We start from the raw sequence: 21,507 nt of genomic DNA on the forward strand, positions 1-21,507 counted from the left end.
GGATTTTGCCGCAGGCATTGTCTCTCCCCCCCCCCCCCCATGCGTGTTTTTTCACCTATTATGCTGGTTAATTTACATCAGTAATTGCCATACAATATTATATGGACTTCCTTCACCATTTGTCCATAGTGAAACCTGCTTGCCATATAAGGGGTTTATTCACTTAGCGCTTAACATCTTGTTTTTTTCGTGTTGTTTATATCTGAAAATATCTGAGATTTTCATGTGTATGTTATAGCAGCTTTTGACAAATTAGTCACTTATTACATCTGTATATATCGCGCTCTCTAAACAGTCTTGTTTTGTGTATAAATCATATATTACTTCAGATATTTTATACAATTTTTGTAAGAACACAAAAACACAGCACAATCATCCAATCAGGTATTAAATAATACTAGCGTTAATTTAACAAACAAATCACTAAAGATACTGGCTATATATAATAAAGAACTAGGATCTAAGAGCCAGGGTGCTTGAAACAGCCTAGCTTTTATGCTTTCTAGTGGCACACTGATAGGGACATACCGGCTTGAACATGTATATGGTGGGAGGAGAGTGCAGCTCAGTTCTCTTAAGATGCATAGCATGATGTAAGCATGTTCATAGTGTAGTGTTCTGTGCTACAGACTTTTGACTAGACAGATTTGACAGAATGGAGCAGCACATCACACTGTGCTGTACATGTCTTGCTGGCCAGAAACAGCACATGGGTTAAGGGGGACTTTTACCTGGTGTCGGATTCAAGATGAAAATAGGCAGTGTAGTGTGTCTGAGGCCCAGTGTCATTTACTGAATGATAAAAAACATTTACATATTTGCTGAAAAAAGGCTCAGCCAAATTATGTTGTTATTACGTGTTTTACCTGTTGGAAGGTTAGTGTTTCTCAAATGAAGAACATACCTATTTCATACAGACAGACATGCTGTATCTCCCTTTGATCTGTTGCCAGCTCCAGGGCAGTGTGAAAGGAGGTCAAGGCACTGTTTATTTGACACTAGAATAAAAAATGTAAAAAAAAATCAGGATGTTAATTTAGAAATTTGTTACTGCACCTCAGCTGCTATTAAAAATACAAAGTGCCAGGTAGGCATCTAGTTCGGCAGCAATAAGTTTTCAGCAGTTCAATCTGTGACATAATTAAGACAACTCCAATTTACATGTTATTTTTTTCCTCCCAAACACACAGTCAATATCCATGTTACCTTCTGGGGAAAACATGAACAACACCATTTTTAACGGTCCACACAAAACTTATTGGCAGCATGAAAGGCTTATTTTCAGATGGCAAAAGCTGCTCAGCACAAAAAAAAGGATAAATGAGCAATAAGCAAATTGTCTGCAAAAACAGCGTACACCACCATGCAGTGATGGTGTGATGGTCTTGACATCAAAGGGAAGCACACGGCAGCTTGTCACTAATACAATTAATGAGATATGGTGTGTGGCCAATCCCTTCCACTGCCCACACAGAATAAATAAATACGTAAATACAATGAAAATGAAATGTAGAGTTGGCCATCCTCAAGAAACCCATGAAATTGAGATAGGAATGGGGTATAAATAAATTAAGCTGGCACTTAAATCAAGTAGGATTCTGTAACCAGATCAAAGAAAACTAATTATTAACCATTCAACATTGAAATCACAAGTATGTCCTTTCCAAATTATATATCTATCTATCTATATATATATATATATATATATATATATATATATATATATATAAATAGAGAGAGAGAGAGAGAGAGAGAGATACATATACACCTTCCTTACCACACATAGTGAAGATGCTGATGGTGCAATAGCTTCAAACATGTTTAGTATAAAAACACAAACTTTCATCTCTATTACCAAGACTCAGAGTTCAATGGCATTTAGATAATTTTTTTCCACTTTTATAATTATCATTACGATTTAAAATGTGCTAACATTTGCTGCAAGCACTGCACAATGGATTCACTAGACATGCCAATAAGTTAAACTCACAAGTTTGATTTAAAGGAACAAGATGTAAACAAAATAACAATCCAAGACGGGGTATAGACACACAACAGGTAAAGGAAAAGTATATTTTTCCATGTAGAAATGAGTTGCCTATGACTGGTTTGACTTCTTACCTGGGGCCTGCAGGTTGCTGCTCCCTGCCTCCGCTACAACTACACGAGGGCTGGAAGCTCCTGCTTAGCTGATCTGAGCCCAGCAGTGCCAACTTGCTTGGAACGTTACCTGATTGCTCTGCAACACTGGGCTCAGCTCAGACAGAGAGCTTCCAGTAATTTAGCAAAGGTGGGGAGAAGCGCCCAGCAGACACCATGGGATAGGTCAAACCATAATAAAACAGTTTGACTACTTACAATGTGTGGGGCACAGGGCACTTCTGGCACCATAACCACTACAAAGCAATGGAGTGGTTATGGTCCCTGGAGTGTTTCTTTAACAAGTTCAAAGATTCAGCCCCTACTTTTCCCCCTGCTCTCATCCCCTCGCTTCTGCAAAGATGCCACGTTTGCTTTTTTTTTTAAGCATTTGCCTATGGTGATAGCTTGTAAACTTTCATTCATGATGCCACCGTGGATTTTTATCATAGTTTTAATATATAAAAATATATATATGTCACTAGTCTAATACTATCCTTACCTTTTTGTGTCATTTTACCCCACTCCCTCTAGCATGTAAGCTCATTGAGCAGGGCCCTCAACCCCTCTGTTCCTGTGTGTCCAACTTGTCTGGTTACAACTACATGTCTGTTCGTCCACCCATTGTAAAGCGCTGCGGAATTTGATCGTGCTATATAAATATCATAATAATAATAATAATAATAATAAAAGTCAATTAAGAGGATCATTTACAAGTGAAGATAGTTACTCAGGTCTGGCAGTTTACCCTGAACCGGTACAGTTTTAAGCACATTGATCACGTAATGTCACACACATCATAGATATTGCAAATACCTGTGTGTTTAGCAGATAAATAGTTATATCTAACTACTACAAGTGCTTTACACTGTAATTTGACCATCGTAAAGGGTGATTATTGAAAGTGCAACCATTAACAAGCTGTCAGAAGTTAATTTACTCTAACAATTAAGCTAATGGCCAATCTGCCCTGCATAGTAATGATATCATAATTATTTAAACATTTTTTGGGGAAATGTGATTTGGAAATAGCAGGCTGTGCGATGGGGAAGATTTATATGATTACACAGCCAGGCCCAGTGCCCCATAGTTACAGACAGACAGGATTCTGGTGCTTGGTAATTACATGCGGGTAAACACGTCTATTTGGCGTAATGGGGATGTGACCTTCATACTGAAAAACTGTAAGGGCTAGTCAGAGCCAAACTTGCTATAATTTGGTTACTTGAAAATTATATCAATCAGCTGGAAACAATGTATTAAACAGATTTATAAAAAGAAGATATTAGTGATGATACGGAATGAAGAGTGTTAACCGCTCATTCTATAGCAATGCTTTGAAAGCAGAATGTGACTGATGTCATGTACAAGGTAAAAAGATTAGAACCGAACACGGCTGATTTCCAATTACACTTCTATACATGATCAGCGTACTGTCATGCTAACTATATATCATGGGGCTTAACATTCACCCAGTAATTGGTAGACTGAGGGATAGGTTTTTTTTGTAACATCCTGAATTGCTTCTCCACTATTCTTATGTTGGCTGTAATTAAAGAGGTCAGAAAGGAATGGATGACATACAGAAAGAAATTAATAAAACCATAGTTAATGTTATCCAAAAATAGCAGGATGATCCGAACACGTTCAATTGACAAGTGAAATAAAAAAAAAATATATATATATATACAAAATCATATTTACAGTGTACTAGCTGAAACCGTGGTAAATATATAGATATTTAGAAAAAGAAACCATTTAAAGAATGATCCCTTCTCCATCTATCACTTAGGTGTAGATAGAAAAGTCTAAACCAAAAACACTGCCCTTCATGCCGACAACTGTATTACAGGGGGAGCAGGAGAGCTCTCCTATAGTCACTTTTTCATCATATTTTACAATAACTAAAGCACATGTGCTACAATTACTCCTCTAGCAAGAATGGCTTCTAATTGGTACAGGGATATAGGGACTTAACCAGTAGGAATGGCATATAAGTAAAGGTAACGAAGATAAAAAATATAGAGATACCACCAATTTCACACCACCCCAGATATTTGCTGGAGGTGCGATACACTCAAAAGGTACTCCAGGTCATATTTGGTGGACCTGTCCAACCATCCAGGAATACTGGAAAAACATGGGTACACTGGTGCAAATGATCAAAGGTGTGACTCTTTAACTTGCCAGCGATATATCTCTTCCTCCACATTTCAATTACAATGCCAAAAGTGACTTGCACCCTATTGAACCATCTCCTCACAGTGGCCAACCTGCTAATCCTGTCAAATAGCAGAGTACCATGGCCCCTTCTAAAAGGGAATGGATTGGCAAAGTTAAATCCATACGCTTAATGGAAGAACTAAATTATTCTTTGACCATAGTCAAAATTTTTAGCAGGCCACCCAAACGATTAACCGCCCAGGAGTGTTTTTCTCATTTAACTCATGAAATTTATTGTTAAGGTTTGAAGGCTCTCCACCCTCCCTCCCCCTCCCCCCTTTTTTCTTTCTTTCTTTTTCATATGATGGGTCATTGTCATTCAAGGACCAGATTCTCTCACACATGTAACGATGACTGGGAGGTTATCTACCTCCAAGTGGTTAGACTCTGTACTGGAACACTCTGTTGATATTACGCAAAGGGAGATTCTTCTCCAAATCACCAAGTCACTATCCTCCATGCACACTCCTCCCATAAATGATTGCCCGCGATAATTACTTCTGTATCGGTCTAGTCATATACGACCCACTGTGTGGGAATGATGAGGGGGGGTAACAAGAACATTACTGTGGGCATCTCTGGTTGGGGTATTGCTGCCAGGTATAGTTCCACTTGAAAAGAGTGAGATAGAGGACCTCTCTCACCAACCTGTAGAATTTGCTTCTGTCAACAAAATTGTTATGCAAATGCTGATAAGCTAAATAGTTTTATCACATTTTACATTACTTTATTACTTCTATTTTGTTCTCTCTATACATTATATGCATTTCACTGTGGATTGTAACTTCATGCATATGCTCAATCTAAGTTTAAAAAAACATACATTGGGTATATATTTTCATCTATGTAGGTGATGTCACTTTGGATAGCAAAAAGTATATATAACAGGTCTGCAGGCCATGTTGGTCAAAATAGGTAAGCAATAATAAATAGACAGTATATTGCAATTTCTATGTAAGTATAGGCATATCAGTGGCTGAAAGTAAATTAAATATTATGTGGAACTGGCATGCAAATAAAAGATAGCTCTGGGTAACTGACTGGGATAATGATATAGATTTATTTTAAGAGAATAGAAAGCAATGTGCATAGAGGAAAAAGCACACCTACAGCTGCAGTGGGGACAGCTGAGCCTTTCTGTAATTGTAATATTACATCAAGGAGTCTAGAGGGAAGGAGGGTAAATGTTTACCTCATTGGTTGATGGCTGAGATGAATGCCTTTTTTTTATACAATTTGTATTTTATTAAGTTGTTCACAACATTATACAACTTTTCCATTTTATTCGAACTGTGTGGTCAGGGGCTTGGGCTCCAAGCAACGACTATGGCATTTTGGTATTGCTTCGCGGTGAAATTTAAAGGCTAGTTTGGGGACGGCACCTCGTTCAGCAGTTCTCTGTATAGATGCCGGGTCTTCTGGCCGCGGCTGGAGTAACAGGCCCATTTTTGCAGAAACGGCTCTGGGTCATCTAGGGTTGTTAACGTGATGCTCTCACTTCCCATGTCAGCTAAGAGGCATCCTTCCATACCCCAGGGGTACCTGATAGATGCGTCCTGCAGCCTCCTGGCTATCAGTGCCAGCCTTCATCTCTCTGCTAGGACAGAGAAAGGGAGATCTGCGTATATTACCACTCTGCTGCCTTTCCAGGGTATTGACCCCAGCTCCCTGGAGCGTTGCATTATCTCTGATCACGCGGCCATGCCCCTGGTCACTGCTATGACATCTCTAGGTGCCCCCCTGGGTGCCGCAGCTGATTTCCGCACTCTGAATGTAGAGGTGACCATTGGAGAGTCTGAGTTGCTTTTCATGCCCATGGAAGTTACTGTGGCGAAAGTAACTTCACCGGGCTCTTGGAGGGGCCTGCTAGCCAGCCTCTTGCCAAAAGACTATGGGCCTTTTAAAAGCTAGGTGATTTATGTACTTTTGTACTCCAGAAAGAGAGACTGACCGTTAGCCCTAATTCCCTGGAACTGTTTTGGGCATATGACTGCACGGTTGGTTAAAACTATGACTTCCATGGAAATCCAGAACTCCTGAACCGATCTGGGTGATTTTTAGGTACGTTGGTCCCCCAGATTGGGGCTACCTAGGGATATGACTTTTGTGGGGTTTTCATGTGTTTTGGGGTACTTTCGGGTTATTGTAAAATATGTTTTCTGTGCCTGGATTACAACACTAGCTCTTGTGAGAGCTATCCTGCTATACTCTCTGGAGTAGGAGAGGTCTACCCACTGGAAGCTGGATCCATGACTTGGGTACAGGGTTGGTGGAGGACAGCGAGACCCCAGCCAAGCTGCAGAGTTACGGTGGTTAAGGTGTTTAAGTGCGGTGCTTATGGTGCTTGCAATTACTAGGAAGAAGCGATTGGCGGAGGCACCCAGTAAAGGTGCCAGGCGGTCCGCCACAGTTACCATATTGTGGACCCACATGTGGAGCCTCGTATTCTCGACCGCCTCAGGGATGCCTCTGAGACGCAGGTTTTGTCGCCTGTGGCGGACCTCCAACGTGGTCACAACTCTACTCAATTGCGACACCTGAGAGGTAAGTACCATGAGGTTCTTGTCGGTGGCTTGCGATTTCTCCTCTCTGGAGGTCACTCTTATTTCCAGCTTTCTGTTGGACCGCACCTACTTCAGTCTGGACCACCCAGAGGTCTTCCTTCCATAACTGCCGGAGGTCCACCAGGAGACTCTTGATGTCCCCTTTTGTTGAGGGTGACTCGTCCTCCTCTGACTCCGACAGGAGGAAAGCTTCTTCGGATCTAGGTGAGGGCAAAGCCCCCACATCCTCCTGCAAGGCCTCTGACACATACGTGTCATACTGGGCCTCAGGCGCCATCTTTGACGGCTGGTGTTGCACCGGTCGCTCAAAAGAAAGCAGTATATTGGGATGTCTAGGCGTTTCTAAGCGATAGGGCTTCTTGTGTTTGCGCCACATTGTCTCTGCTTGAGGGGTGTCTATTCCTGGTAGGAAATTCTTTGTTTTCGTGGCTGAAATCTCAGTTTTCCCTGAACCATTGCGGAGCCCCGAGGAAAGACGTCTGTTCAGTACAGTTGGAAGGAAGCCCTTTAACAATAGATGATGACAGAGCTTGCAACCAGAGTATCTTGGGAAAGTAATTTCACCCCTCTCTTAAAGCCTACAGGAAACTTATTAACTCCCCAAACCCCTTTAATTATTCTATTCGATTTGACTCTCTTTTATAGAGTCTAGTGAGAAGTTGCGTGGTTGTCTTTTGGGGCACAGAAGTAACAGTAGTGAACCTTACTAGCAACTTAGTGGGACTAGACGTTTGAGTTACCCTTTTCTCACACGGTCTATTTCTTATGAAAAAAGTGAATATCTAATATTTAATATTCACTATCAACCTGGTTGTTATAAGCGACCTGTTTTTGATGATGCTACCATGCATGACATGTCGGTTCTATCTTGCATTCACAATAAAAATTGTATTTAAAAAAAAAAAAAAAGAAAAGAAAGATTGATGTTCAACCTCATAAAATAGTGAGATTGCACTATATATACACATTATCAGCAAATAATGGTCTCTTGCAGTGCAGTGCTAGGTATACACACGTGTATAGTACCATTACTAGAGTGAACCAGATATCCACACATCTTGTTAATTTTTACAATACATATCTTAAATTAACAGCAAATGCAAAAATTAAAACATATACTTTTCTGATAAGATTGTTACCACTGCCTGGAACATTGCCAGGACCGGAAAATAAATCTGAGTAGCTGTCCTATCCCCAAAAAAATGCAACGATCCAATTAGTGCCAACAGCGTGGTGTTAAATGTTAAGCGGGTTTTAAAAAAAAATATGAAAACTGTTCACCTGTAAACATGCTAAAAATTTGGCAAACCACAATGTATATATCAACAGTCCCAACCTAGTCCTCGTCACAACAACAGTCCACCTTTTAGGAAAATCCCCATAAGAACACAATCAGGTAATTCTAAATCCTGAACTGTTGGTTAACCTTGAGGACTGGTTGGGAACCAATTTAATTTATATTCATTCTTTAAAGAGGAAAGAAGTGATTAAAAGGAAAACAATTGGGGGGCGGAGCCTGACCAGCAAGAGAGAAAGACATGCTTTGCCTGAGCTCCCGCCGTACGGGGAAAAAAAAAAGCATGAAATCTGGGGTTAAGAGACTAGAGGACTCTCAAAAAGAAGCTAGACAGCTTTGGGAACCCGGTACACACCTGCAGATACCAAACTTGTCACCCGGTACGCGCGGGAACAGTAACGGCGGGCTGAGGCCTACAGGAGAGGACTGGGTGGGAAGGCGGCCGCTTCCCGCTCACTACTCCGAGCCACAGATAAGTACCAAGCATTACTCTCCCCCCCCCCCCCCCGATGGACCGGTGGGGGATATCCCGGTCCCCGCCAAACGGAGCTGGCCCGACCTCTTACCTGCAACCAGGCCTGACAGCCAAAACCAGCAGACCAGAGGAGAGGGCCTCCAACATGGCGGACTCAATAGACTCTAACACTCACGGCACGCTAAAGCAGCAGCCTGCAACGCCCAGTCCCATTCCTAAAGTGAGAGACTCCCTTGAGGAAATCTTTGAACGGTTCTGGGCTCGGTTACTGGCACGTACACGACCAGCCATACCCACATGTGAACCACCTACAGTGCACAGCTGCAGCACAAGGAGGCTTGGGAAACCCCTGAAGGGCACAAAGACGACCCCTACTCCAGCAACTCACATAAAACGCCCACCTGGACAGAGGGCGCTGAGGGGCCAGACCCACAGGTACCGGCCACACAAGCGGAGGGCCACGAGAATCAGGTGAAGACGCATGCCTGACCCACGCAGGGCCCAATGCAACCGTCCGTCATTGAAGATTCTGGACCTGGAAGGACCCCAGGCTCGTGGTCTAAAAGTACCAGCCCTCGCATTGCTCCAGGACCATGGAGGAACCTTGCCTGCAAGAGGCTGCACAGCCAACCCACTGAAGCCCCTTGAACGCTTTCCTGCCCAGCAGCAAGGGATGGACTGTCCACTACGGCAAGCACGGGGTATTGGCTGAAGACAGCTAACACTGCCTCCCTCCGCGCCTCTCATGTTGCCTGGCAAACGGACTGATTTAGGACAAACCTCAGGGGAACACTGACAGTTCATACTCTAGCTCGTGGCTTCTATATGATTTCTCATAACATAGAATGCAATGTTAATTTGTTCACTTTTTGTTTCCGATTAGTTATGCCTTCGATTAATCTTATATGTTGAAACTCACTTGATTTCAAGCAACCCAGTGGTTTACTAGCTCTTGACACTTGGGTAGACCCTGATCTGCAAAAAAGGGCTAATTAAGCTTTCTTAGTCCCACAGCGCTGCCTGACAACCAATCTTTGACACACGTGTATCCTGTAGCAGCCTATCCTCTTGCTAACAAGACACACAGTTCTCTACCTAACTACTAGCATGTTTCTCTTACCTTATACTACTAAAACTACATTTAAAAATTGTGCAGAACCACTACCACAATGTTTGCAATGCTATAGTATTCTGTTACGTACTACTGCTTTTGTGGCAAGCTAAACTTGTTATGTAATCCGTGCACAACAAAAATAAAGAATAAAAAAAAAAAAAAAAGGAAAACAATTATGTTGCCAAGTCACAGAAGGCTTCCCAATTCATAGCTAAATTCAATTTCACAAAACAATAGACAATCGCCAAATACATAATCACGCACATCGATCACCAGACAACACATGTTATAGAGTAAAGCATTAAATAACCTACCTCTAATCTTTGTATTCTTCCCTTGAAGAACATAAATAATGATGAATTTGGGTAGACTGATTCCTTCTTTTGAAGAATCTCTTTTGCCTCTTTAAGTCCTGCTTGGTTATCACTGCCATCCAGTGCAAAGAATGGGCGAACAACAGTGTGATACCACAGTAACGCCAGCCTGGGTGAAAGAATGATTGCAGAAAATTATAATTACCGGTAAAAACAACTTAGGAAAGCATAGTTAAAGAGAAGATGTTCAAGCGAGATAGATGTGATGTAGCACTAGGGTCATTAGTCTAATGTCTTAAAATGTTAATCACCACAACACTGGACGGAAAGTAGGCCTATGGATGATGATAACAGCCTGACTGACATCCCGACTTTCATTCAATAGAATGTAAAAAAGTAAAAAAATAAAGCATCATGCCTTTAACCCTCCAAGTGACCAAGAATTGTACAACTCAAACCATTCGTTCTGCAATAATTACTCTGAACCTCAGCTCACATTGCAATGGTAATCCATGATCAAGAGTGGCATTTAGCCAAAATAGAATCAGAATTATATATATTATTTAAAATAAAAAAGAAAAAAAATTTCACATCAGAATATGGTATTAGTTATTTCATTTCTTAAATAATCGTAAATTAAGTCGTCAAATACCAAATCATCAGATGTTTTGTTCAATTTCTCTTTCATTCTTTATCCTTATCTGCTTTATTTCTGTTTCATTCTTTTATTTTTCTTAATATTATTACAATTTTATTAAACAATCAAATACATAACAAACTAACAAACATTTACTCGGTTCTCAGTGCAAGAGAAAAGTAAAAAAGTAAAAAATTCCCTTATCAGGCTTGAGGGAGGGGGCTCAAACGTTTCCCTAAATATTATTTTTTTTTTTTAATTTCCTTGTAGTTCAGTTTTGCAAAACAGCATATACAGAATTACTGCAAGGTGAATCAGGGTCATTAATATTGTAAGCATTCTAGATACAGAACATTAATTATTCCAACATTGCCTAAGAACAATAGAGGAAGTAGAATCAACACTTTAAATGCAAGCTATGAGCATATTTCTGCATGTGCCAATGTATTTGGCTTCATGACAAGGTCAGATTTAAACCATAGCGGACATTCTGATTCACATGGTAGATTCACTACACTAATAGTCATCACTCTTGTGTAACTTGAAAAAGCAGAAGTGACCAAGCTTATTCATAGCATTACCAAGTATGAGTTATAAGCCTAAGCTGCATCAGTTTTTTTCCAACTTTCTGTAGAAAAATCCTTCTGTCTTACGCAATTCTCTGTACTTTTCAGTTAGCTGGTTAGTGTGTATTTTGGAGACCAAATGTTAGGAGTCTTGGGTAGAGGCTATAATTGTGCCTGGATATATTATCTTAATGCGTCCATGACACACAGTACTGTGTCTTACGACATCTACTGACTGCACTGGAATTTCAATAAAATTGTATCTTAATGAAAACTTCAAAAATTACAGCACTAATGTAAAACAGAATATTTCTTTAAGTCACCTGTCATGAAAAAGTGGTATAATACCGAGATAGACAATGCATACATTGGGTTTAATTCTACATTGTGTAACCCCTCCTGGAGGTGATATTATATCTATGCCAATGATGTAGATGTAAAGAAGATGTAAAGATGTAAAGAACTGAGGGGTGCATTAGACATGTACAGTCGTCTCATCCACATCCAAGTGTCATCTCGCAAAAGGAGAAAGAATCTTTAAGATGTGTGCATTTTACTGGGAAATTGCCCACTAAATCACTCACTCAAACTCCAGGAAATTTTGCTCCTAAATGTTCATACTGGCATTTAACCTTCTTTGGGGAATTTCAAAAAGAATTCTATGCATGTACCATGCTGATTACTATGGCTAACTAGACCCTGCATACCACAAATATGTGTATTACCATCATTAAAGGACCACTATAGGCACCCAGACCACTTCAGCTTAATGAAGTGGTCTGGGTGCCAGGTCCATCTAGGGTTAACCTTGCTATGTTTAAATGTTTAAAGAGTTAATCCAGCCTCTAGTGGCTGTCTCATTGACTCCCGCTAGAGGCGCTTCCACGCTTCTTACTGTGATTTTTACAGTGAGAAGACGCCAGCGTCCATGGGAAAGCATTGAGAATGCTTTACTATGGACTGACTGAATGCGCGCACGGCTCTTGCAGCACATGCGGATTTGGTGGAAAAGGGAGGAGAGTCCCCAGCGCCTAGGAAGCCTTTAACCCCTTTCTCCCCCTAGAGCCCGGCGTGAGGGGGACCTATTAACACTATAGTGCCAGGAAAACAAGTTTGTTTTCCTGGCACTATAGTGGTCCTTTAACTCTTTGAAGTTTAATGACTATCTATGTAAATTAATTTGACGATTCCCCCACTTTTTGAAAAATTTGCATACTTTCTTTTACGCAACAGACACAGAAACAAAGGCTTTAAAAAATAGTTGACAGCCAACCAAGATTGTTTAATAGAATTATTTAATACAATTGGATTACACCCTAAATTGCATGGGATATGTGGAATTTCATTTTCAGCATGCATATACCACCAAAGTGTCCCTATTTAGCAAGGTAAGTCCATAAATTCCACTGTCCATCTTTTCTAATGTCCCTCTTTGCTAGGAGACCCTTATTGTTGGTGTGTATTGAGAGTATAACAGAGCTCCATAGCAAGAATACTCACAGAAATGTGTCTTTAAACTACAATAACGTGTTTAGAACTCAGTCTGTTTAAATAAGATAACCCGGATGCATAAAATTAGTTATAAACTTTATAAACATAAAAAGCCCCCCCCCCCCCCCCCCCCCCCCCATCCGCCTAGACATGATAAATTCAATACAGGTAGTTTAGGAACCCTGCAGAACATTTCATAAGCAGCCAATTTGTGTTCAATGAACACATACATAGAGTGTGGTGAGGTGCAGCAATGGGATAACGATGTTTAGCTCAAAATATGCCTGAGGGAATTAGTCTTAGGAGCTGTCTCACAGGAGGACGAATGTCAGCAGCCATATTTTATAATGGAGTTTCACAGAGTCACTATGCAAAGGGTATATGTCATAGGGGTCACTTGTCACTAGGGTACTTGCTAAGGAAGTGTCCACCACAGGGGTACTAGATTAGGGGATGTAGAGTGGGATATGATGTGGGGCACTATAAGCATGAAAACAACTTTAGCTTAATGGAGTGGGTATAGATCATGCCCATGAAGTTTGTCATTTAGAAGTAAAACAGCTTTGTTTATGTAGCCCTAACCACACTGCATGTGACCTAAACAGTCTTCTTACTCATTTTCTTTAAATGGTGATCTAATGTCTAAACTTCTTCTTAGAATGTCTTTTTCCTTTTCTGTCAACAGCCTGCCAGAGCCTGCATGTGTCTCCTGTGTGTAGTTAAGGTTCAATTTTAAGAGCAAGATATAACAACTTCTAAAGTAAACATACTGTGCCAAATGAAAATTGAGCCATTTTTTCATGTAAGCTGTGTCAGTCATAGCCAAGAGAGGCAAGGCAAAGGCTGAATAAACAGAAACAAACGTGATTTAACACCTACAAGACAGAGAATTGAGCAGTGAGATTGCAGGGGCATGATCTATACACTAAACTGCTTCATTAAGCTAAAGTTGTTTTGGTGATTAGAGTGATCCCCTCACAAAAAATCTGAAGTGAACTACAAAACAATATAGTGGCTGAAAGAGATGCATTTAGGCAACTGAAGCATATGTTTTAAAACAGTGAATTATAAGGAGGAATAGAGATCAGAGTATTTCACAAAACCACATAGCATAATGCAGGTATGTTCACTGTACCTGTTGAGGTTTTCAGGTAACCATTTCTGTACTTACTCTTAACACTACATAATGTACTATAGCATTGCTGTATAGCTACTCACGTAGCTAAAGGTGCCTTCATGTCCTTACTTTCACTTGCATACATCAGTGAAGATAGCCCCTGCAGACGGTCTCCTGGAAAACCCAGCAAGTTGATGATTTTGAGCAGGTTTGGGGGCACCATGGATATGCAAAGGTGAAAAAGTCCATAGCCAAAGCTCACAGCACCTTTCAGCCGGTTAACAGACTCCTCGGTCACACCTTCAGCAGCAATGTGGTTATCATTGGCAGCGTCAGAAGGTAATGGTTCCTGAGATTGCTTCTTCTGACACATTTCCTGCAACGTATTAATGTCCACGTAGCATTTGTTGTAAATTTTCCAGGCTTTGCGTAGAATCCAGCCACCTTTTATGTAAGCTACGTAGAAGAAAAAAGAAATATTGTTTTCATGAACTTGTATGAACAGTTTGGGAATCACCAACTCCAACATATGTAAATGAATTGGACATCATTCTGATTTGTTTGCGTGAGCCGGATGCATACATATTATTCTTTAGCTACTAGCTTGGTATCCTTCCTCCAACAAGACAAACTAAGGAGTAGATTCCAGTGGCAAGTCGTATGCAGGTGCACAATTCTGTCACAACCAGTATTTTGAATATATGTGCATAGGCTGAAAAGAGACTTGCGTCCATCAAGTTCAGCCTTTCTCACATATGATTTTGCTGTTGATTCAAAAGAAGGTAAAAAAAAAAAACAAGTGCTTCCAATTTTGCAACAAACTAGGAACAAATTACCCCAAAATGGCGGTCAGATATCTACTTGGATCAAGAAGCTATTAATTTATGTTCTGCCAAATTAGGGATTTGGAGGAGTCTTTGAGAACATACTATTTAGATAAGGCGATCTCTTGTCTTTTGCTTTTAACTCTTTTATTCATTTGGGGATAAATTGTGAGTATATACACATTTTCTTGATTTTTTATGTTTTAACCTAAAAGTCTATTTAACAGTACAAAACGTATTTTGCATTTTGAATATAAAAGTGACATAATGGATTAAATTAGTGTGTAATACAACACACTGTAAGGCTATTTATTTGCTGATAAATATTTAAATTTACTTGGTATGCAAATAGCTTCTAAACAATTCTGATGCAGGCGGCGCAGTGCTCTAAATGCTGCACTAATAATTAATTCATTGAACCTCGGGCACTGTGCCTTTTGTAAGATGCTTCTGTTGGAGCTGTTCCCATTGTAGTTATATAGATGATGAATACTGAACTACTAACCTCTGCCTACTTACTTTAAAAGCAACTGCACAAGCACCCTATTTGAAGATACTGTATAATATAGAAGTTAAATGAAAATTATCCAAATGTGGATTTTCCAACACTTGCTAGAGTAATAATACATTTCCAAATAATAGCTGGGGTAGGAAACTTTTGGCACTCCACATGTTGAGGATTCCCCCTCCTCCCTGCCCCCCCCCCCCCCCCCTGTAATATGGAATGTCTATATCTAGAGTACATTACAGGTTGCCCCATCACAACATTTAGCACCACTTTTGTTTTTCACTTCTCATTCTAGAGCTGAATGACTAAAAGAAAAGATTAACAGTAAGGAATAATCAGGCAAGGTGTACATTATTTAAACTATTTTATAGTATTTAAAAAAAAAACGAAACTTTTGTTTCATTAATAGTGATAGACTATGTTATATAGGATGCACATAAGATATTTCATTAAATAAACAGAGGATCTCCCTGCACCATCTGTGAGTTAAGGTCATGTGGGCTGCTTTGCCCTGATAAGGTCAGCATGTCTCTAAGACGGGAGTAACACATCTATTTAAATATTAACAGTGTGGTGTGCATCTATGTGACTCTCTGTTTTATTTATTTTTCATCCAGTTTTGGCAATCTATCCCAAAATTTTGATTTTCCCTAAAAGGGGGTGGGGGAAAAAAAGTTTAATATGAAGATATCCCCTGTTCACATTGCACATTCCTCACCACAGACCTTCCCACGTGGGCACGACTTATGCTAACGCAGAGAACAAAACTTCTTCATAATTCATGTAAAAGGGGACATCTGTGTTAAGCAAGATAACTCACCTGACAGCTCCTGCTTCACAAATGAAAGCACAGCTAAATAAACCTGGCAGTCTGCAACAATTATCTGCCTCTGCAGCCGGTCAACCATGGACCGAGCCGACTTTCTTACGTCAACCTGTAAAAGAGAGCAATGTGAAAGAGGGGAAGATGTTACTCTACAGCTACTGAATCCAGTTACCAGACTTGAGGACATCCTTAACAAGGATACTTTATTATATAAGATGGAGACATTGAAGAATTTTGCAGATCAAACACATTTTAGACAGTGTGAAAACCTCCAGTTAGCTGGGATCAGACAGAATTGGACAATTATTACTGATAACATGCCTTTATTGCAACAAGACTGCACTTTGGAAAGGCAGGCGTACAAGTAATTATTTGTTTCCAATACACCAGATACACATAATAAATCAAAACTGATGCAATGTAAAATGATTATTCTAAAGTGACCTGAACATAAAAAAAAAATACATAAAAGGATTAACCAACATTGAATGGTAGTATGTTACAATACACAATACAAATTTATTCTACAATTAGCTGATACATGAAACTCCATATATATAATATCTTATATTACAGATAAGAGTTTAAATACATTGATTCTTAATTAGCTTCTTGTAGCATATGATCCCACAATACTATCCATACCAAAGCAAGAATAACTAGGGAAATTAGTTCTTAGCGCTCTTTAGAGCATAGAGCATACTATAAAACAGAAATGACCAATGGGTGGCTCTCTACAATTTTCTACATCTATTATGAAGCCTTGCTATCTTCAAGCTTCCATATCACCCTGCAATAGGCAAGCAAAGTGAATTAAACACAAAAATGAGCAGACAGGCGCTAACACGGTTGGCACTGAGCAAGATCTCCACTGTATAATCCTCATAAGGAATAAAGAATAAATACCCCACCACTCTAGATACAGTGCAGGATACTTTATACAGTCACAACCAGCCAAGGCCCAATTTAATACCTTGCATATTTTGGTTCCACCTGGTTACACATTTTATTATTATTGGTATTTATATAACGCCAACTAATTCTGCAGTGCTTTACAATATTATAAGGGGGGGGGGGGGGGAGAGAGCTTAAAAACAACCTATAAAATGTTCCTTTATGTACCTACAGCTTGAGACAAATGTATTTGTGTATGTTACATTGTTAGTTCTTTTTCATTTATAGATATATAATAATAATAATAATAATAATATAAATAATAATTAAGTACATTTGAAGTAGGAGTTAATCCTCTTCAACCTATTTGATGTTAAAGAGTCATTTATGATATGAAAACAAACAGATTCCTAACAGAGTGTTCTGACAAGTATTTAGATTTACACTTTATATATCACCCCCTCTTCTAAATATCTTGCTACGTCTGCCACATCTCACTTAGCTGAGATCATGATCAACAGATTATCATAGGTAAGTAGCTAGTGCAATGTAGACTCCAGATCTTTTGGACTACACCTCACACGATGCTTTGCCAGCATGATGTCTGTAGGAGCATTGTGGGAAATGTTGTCCACAACATCTGCAGTGCTGAAGGTTGCCTACCCCTGGGCTAGTGCACATGTGCTGCAATTGCCGTGCTGCATCAATTAGCATCTTCTCATAGAGAAGCTTTGGCTCAGTGCACTTCTATGGGGAGCATTCGGCGGCAAAGATTGTAGGACCGCACCAGGAAAGGCCTCTAGCTGTCAGTCAGATGGCCTTAGAATGCAATGTAAATACTGCCTTTTGTTTACATGTGTTGGTTTATGAGTGGGTGTGATGTTTTCTTATACAGTAGAAGCAAAATACTGTTAATATTTGCATAAAACACGCTTCTCAGAAAACCTTTTGCATAGATTTTGCATGTACATTTATGAAAGAACAAAAATCATGTAAAAGATCAAAATCATAGCCCCCTTACGTCTGAGGTATGGATGCAAAGTAAATATGGACTAATCACAAAACTTGCATCATTGGCTTTATTTTATTTTATTTCCTGCTCTGTTATCTGAACTTTAATCAGCTAGGAGGCTTCTGCAATGTCTTAACCAAGAAGGAATAAAAAATAAAAATAAAATCTAAATTAAACAGACTGTGCAGTAAAGGACGTTTAACACTAGATCTCTCTTTAGATGAAGAATATAGGAAGTCCGTGTAAGTCACATGCAGGGAGGTGTAACTAGGGCTGCATAAACAAAGTAATTTAACTCCTTAATAGCCAATAATTGAGCAGTGAGAATGTAGGGAAATGATCAATACACTGAAACTGCTTCATTACGCTAAAGTTGTTATACTATTCCTTTAATTACATATTGAGGTTTTGTAGTGCTTATTGTAACTTTTTGGGTTTATTATGAAATAATAAAGTGCAGCAGATTAACACACACAGTACGTCATACTTACGTTCTTTTTTATCTTACTCTTAATGGTCTCTATAACCCCTTCATCGCTTTCACAGAGCTTTTCGGTCATTTTCAAGTCATCGCAAGCTAGTTGCATTTTTTCTTCCTCACAAGTCATCATAGCATTCTATGGAAAGACAAATAATGCTCCAATATTAGAACAGAAATAATACTTAAAGTAACAGCTTGATGAAAAGCTTTGCATGTCTTGGGTCTGTAGTTTTTTTTGGCAGTTTATAAAAGAGGCAATCAGAAATAATTGCTGGCAGAAACCCCTCCTTGGCTGTCACACACACACTTATGTCAGCTCCACAGAGTGGCAGGCACCATGGGTTAGAGCTTCCCTATCATCACCTTTTCTAAATGAACATGGTTATAGCTCATTTACTAACACAGGATAGCCACGATCACATGTGCCAGTGTCTCTAGCACAGTGGAGTCTTAATGAAAAACCTCTCTTTAGTCAATTCCCTGGCACAGACAACAGGTGTGGTTTTTGCAAATGGTTTCTTCATATACCCCTAAAGAAAACATGGAAAAACAAATACAAGCATGTTTTTTTTTTTTCGGGGGGTGTGGGGTATATCTACTAATAGCTAAACAAATTGCAATAGAGTGTTCCTTTAACATACATATAAAAATAATCATTGTAGTCATAGTACACTTTAGGTTGAAAAGGCATACCAATGTAGAATGGTGTGCGGACTTCAATGGAAATATTGGTGTTCTACTAAAGTAGAATGTTTACACCCACGAGGAACAGAATGCTTTGTGTTCAACATTCAGACCATACAAACGGGGTCTTTTACTGTCCTTGAAGGACCACTATAGGCACCCAGACCACTTCATTGAGCTGAAGTAGTCTGGGTGCCTATAGTGGTCCTTTAAGGACAGGTTTCAGAGCAGTTTCAGAGAAGGGTCTAACAAGCTATTTACAGAGCAAGAGGTAAAAATTCAAAATTAAACAGAATTTGCAATAAAGTAAGTGTACACATTAGATGACTCTTTACAGGAAGTGTTTAGGAAGGTGCAGTCACATGCAGGGAGGTTTGACTAGAGCTGCATAAACAAAGTGATTTTACGCCTAAAGGGCAAAGAATTGAGTGATGAGACTGCAGGGGCTTCGTCTATGCACCAAAACTGCTTCATTAAGCTAAAGTTGTTTTGGTAACTATAGTGTCCCTTTAAGATATAATTGAAGATAGTAAATGGATACTTTCTGCAATGGTAAGCTAGTTAGATGTACAAAACAGCAGTGACAAGGCTGCTCTTCTTGTGGTAATTGACCGCCCCATCATAGATCCCGAGATTACTTCCTTCCACTTCTGCATGCCCACAAGCATTGCCGGATTAATGTACCGTCTCCTGGAGCTTGAGCTCCACAGTCCAGACTTATGCATTGCATTTGACCCAAGCTGCCTTTTATCGTTCTTTGTCTTTTTTGTGTTCCGTTGTTACCCTTATGTTTGCCATAACTGAGAAACGAATTATGAAACCTAAAAAGTAATCATTAGATGACTTTTTACAGGAAGTGTTTAGGAGGTTGTGTAAGTCACATGCAGGGAGACGTGACTAGGGCTGTAGAGAATCATTTTAAGTTTACACTGTAAAAAATAAACACTTTTCTTTTAAATAAATTCCTGCTGTGTCTGCAGCATATTTGTAAAAATTTGTAAAAAATAATTGTTGAAACACATAATGAAAGCAGGCATGCAGGTTGTAGCTGTGCAGCCATGCATATGCCTGACAGAATTTGGCTATCTTTAGACAGTAATTAAGCAGGACACTTGAAGGTTAGTGTTTGGATTTGCAGTCACAGCAAAATACTCGTTACCCCAATGTGACACATAAGGCAATCCTTCTTGCAATGGGCAATGCATTCAATTCATAGCGGTCACCTTGCCTCAAACTAAATAATCCTTGAATGAACTTTCAGATTTAAAGGAAAAAAATATGATAGTCCAGGAGTTTATTATCAGACTATTAAAATAATTAGATGTAGGGGGGCGGGGTTTGACTGCAGAGTGGAGCGGTCGCATGTCGCGGCTGCTCCCGCTTCTAAAAGCGCTTACCGGCGATTATAGACGTGCTGAGGCCTCGAACCGACTCCTAGTGACGCCCAAGCGACAGAGGTTACCGAGACCTACGGACCGACACCAAGCAGGTAGATGTCCGCTCCGGTTTCGACCTTCCCAAAGTTGCGGCCTGCAAGCATGGCGGCGGTGGGGGAGACGGCCGCTCCCCCGCCGCGGAAACACTCAGCAAAGTGCAGATTGGACCTCCGTTCCCCCCCCTTTGGACCGGTGGGGGTTATCCCGGTCCCCACCGACTGGACACACGCGACAACATGGGCTGCAGTTTCCCGCTCAGGACCGAGCTCCGGATGCTCCGGGCCCGGCCTAACCAATCGGACTCACAGTGCCCCTGAAACTGATGCCGTGGTAACTGCCACGCCACTCAGGGAGAGCACAAAGGGCCCAAGAGACTACCACGCAGAACAAGCTGCACAAACTGCAAGACTAGCAGCGATATTTGAGGCGTTCTGGACCAAACTGGAGCGGCGCATGCAGCAACATGCCAAGCAAACACATGGCGCCCGCTCACCAAAGCACCCACGAAGAGAGCACAAAATGGCCGCAGCGAGACGACCTCAGCGCCCAAGGGGCTTACTCACTCGTCCAATATCCCACAAACAAAAAGCGACTACCATTCCTCACCGTAACCACAAACGGAGAGCCGCAGGAGTGAGCTCCACGGAGCACAGAGTACACCCACGGAGGGAGACACCACAGGGCACTGCGAACACTACACCGCACCGGCGCACTAATATGGGTGATACACGCAACCGGACAAGCATGAACCGTGTTCCCACTCAAGCCTGGAGCAGACGGAATCTCAAGTTGGGGACAACAGGGACTTTCACCAGCCAAGGCGGACAGAAACCGAGACTAGGGATCGGGTGAACTTTCAATCACTCAGCATATCAGTTGCTGCATTATTCTAGCTCTAGCAACAT

The 21,507-nt window shown here is 40.5% G+C and overlaps 1 protein-coding gene across 2 annotated transcripts in view; it reads right to left on the minus strand.

The window, feature by feature from the left end:
• Window positions 1-21,507, minus strand: part of TTC39C (tetratricopeptide repeat domain 39C) — a 125,582-nt gene that overhangs the window by 23,219 nt on the left and 80,856 nt on the right. For both annotated transcript variants that reach the window (XM_063451471.1, XM_063451470.1), the window contains 5 exons: window positions 18,493-18,618; window positions 16,090-16,204; window positions 14,039-14,393; window positions 10,127-10,295; window positions 905-998 (listed from right to left, as the gene is read on the minus strand). In XM_063451471.1, the coding sequence (XP_063307541.1) occupies window positions 905-998; window positions 10,127-10,295; window positions 14,039-14,393; window positions 16,090-16,204; window positions 18,493-18,618 (859 nt within the window). The remainder of the gene's footprint in view (window positions 1-904; window positions 999-10,126; window positions 10,296-14,038; window positions 14,394-16,089; window positions 16,205-18,492; window positions 18,619-21,507) is intronic.

Source organism: Pelobates fuscus, chromosome 4, assembly GCF_036172605.1.
Source record: "Pelobates fuscus isolate aPelFus1 chromosome 4, aPelFus1.pri, whole genome shotgun sequence".
NCBI lineage: Eukaryota > Metazoa > Chordata > Amphibia > Anura > Pelobatidae > Pelobates > Pelobates fuscus.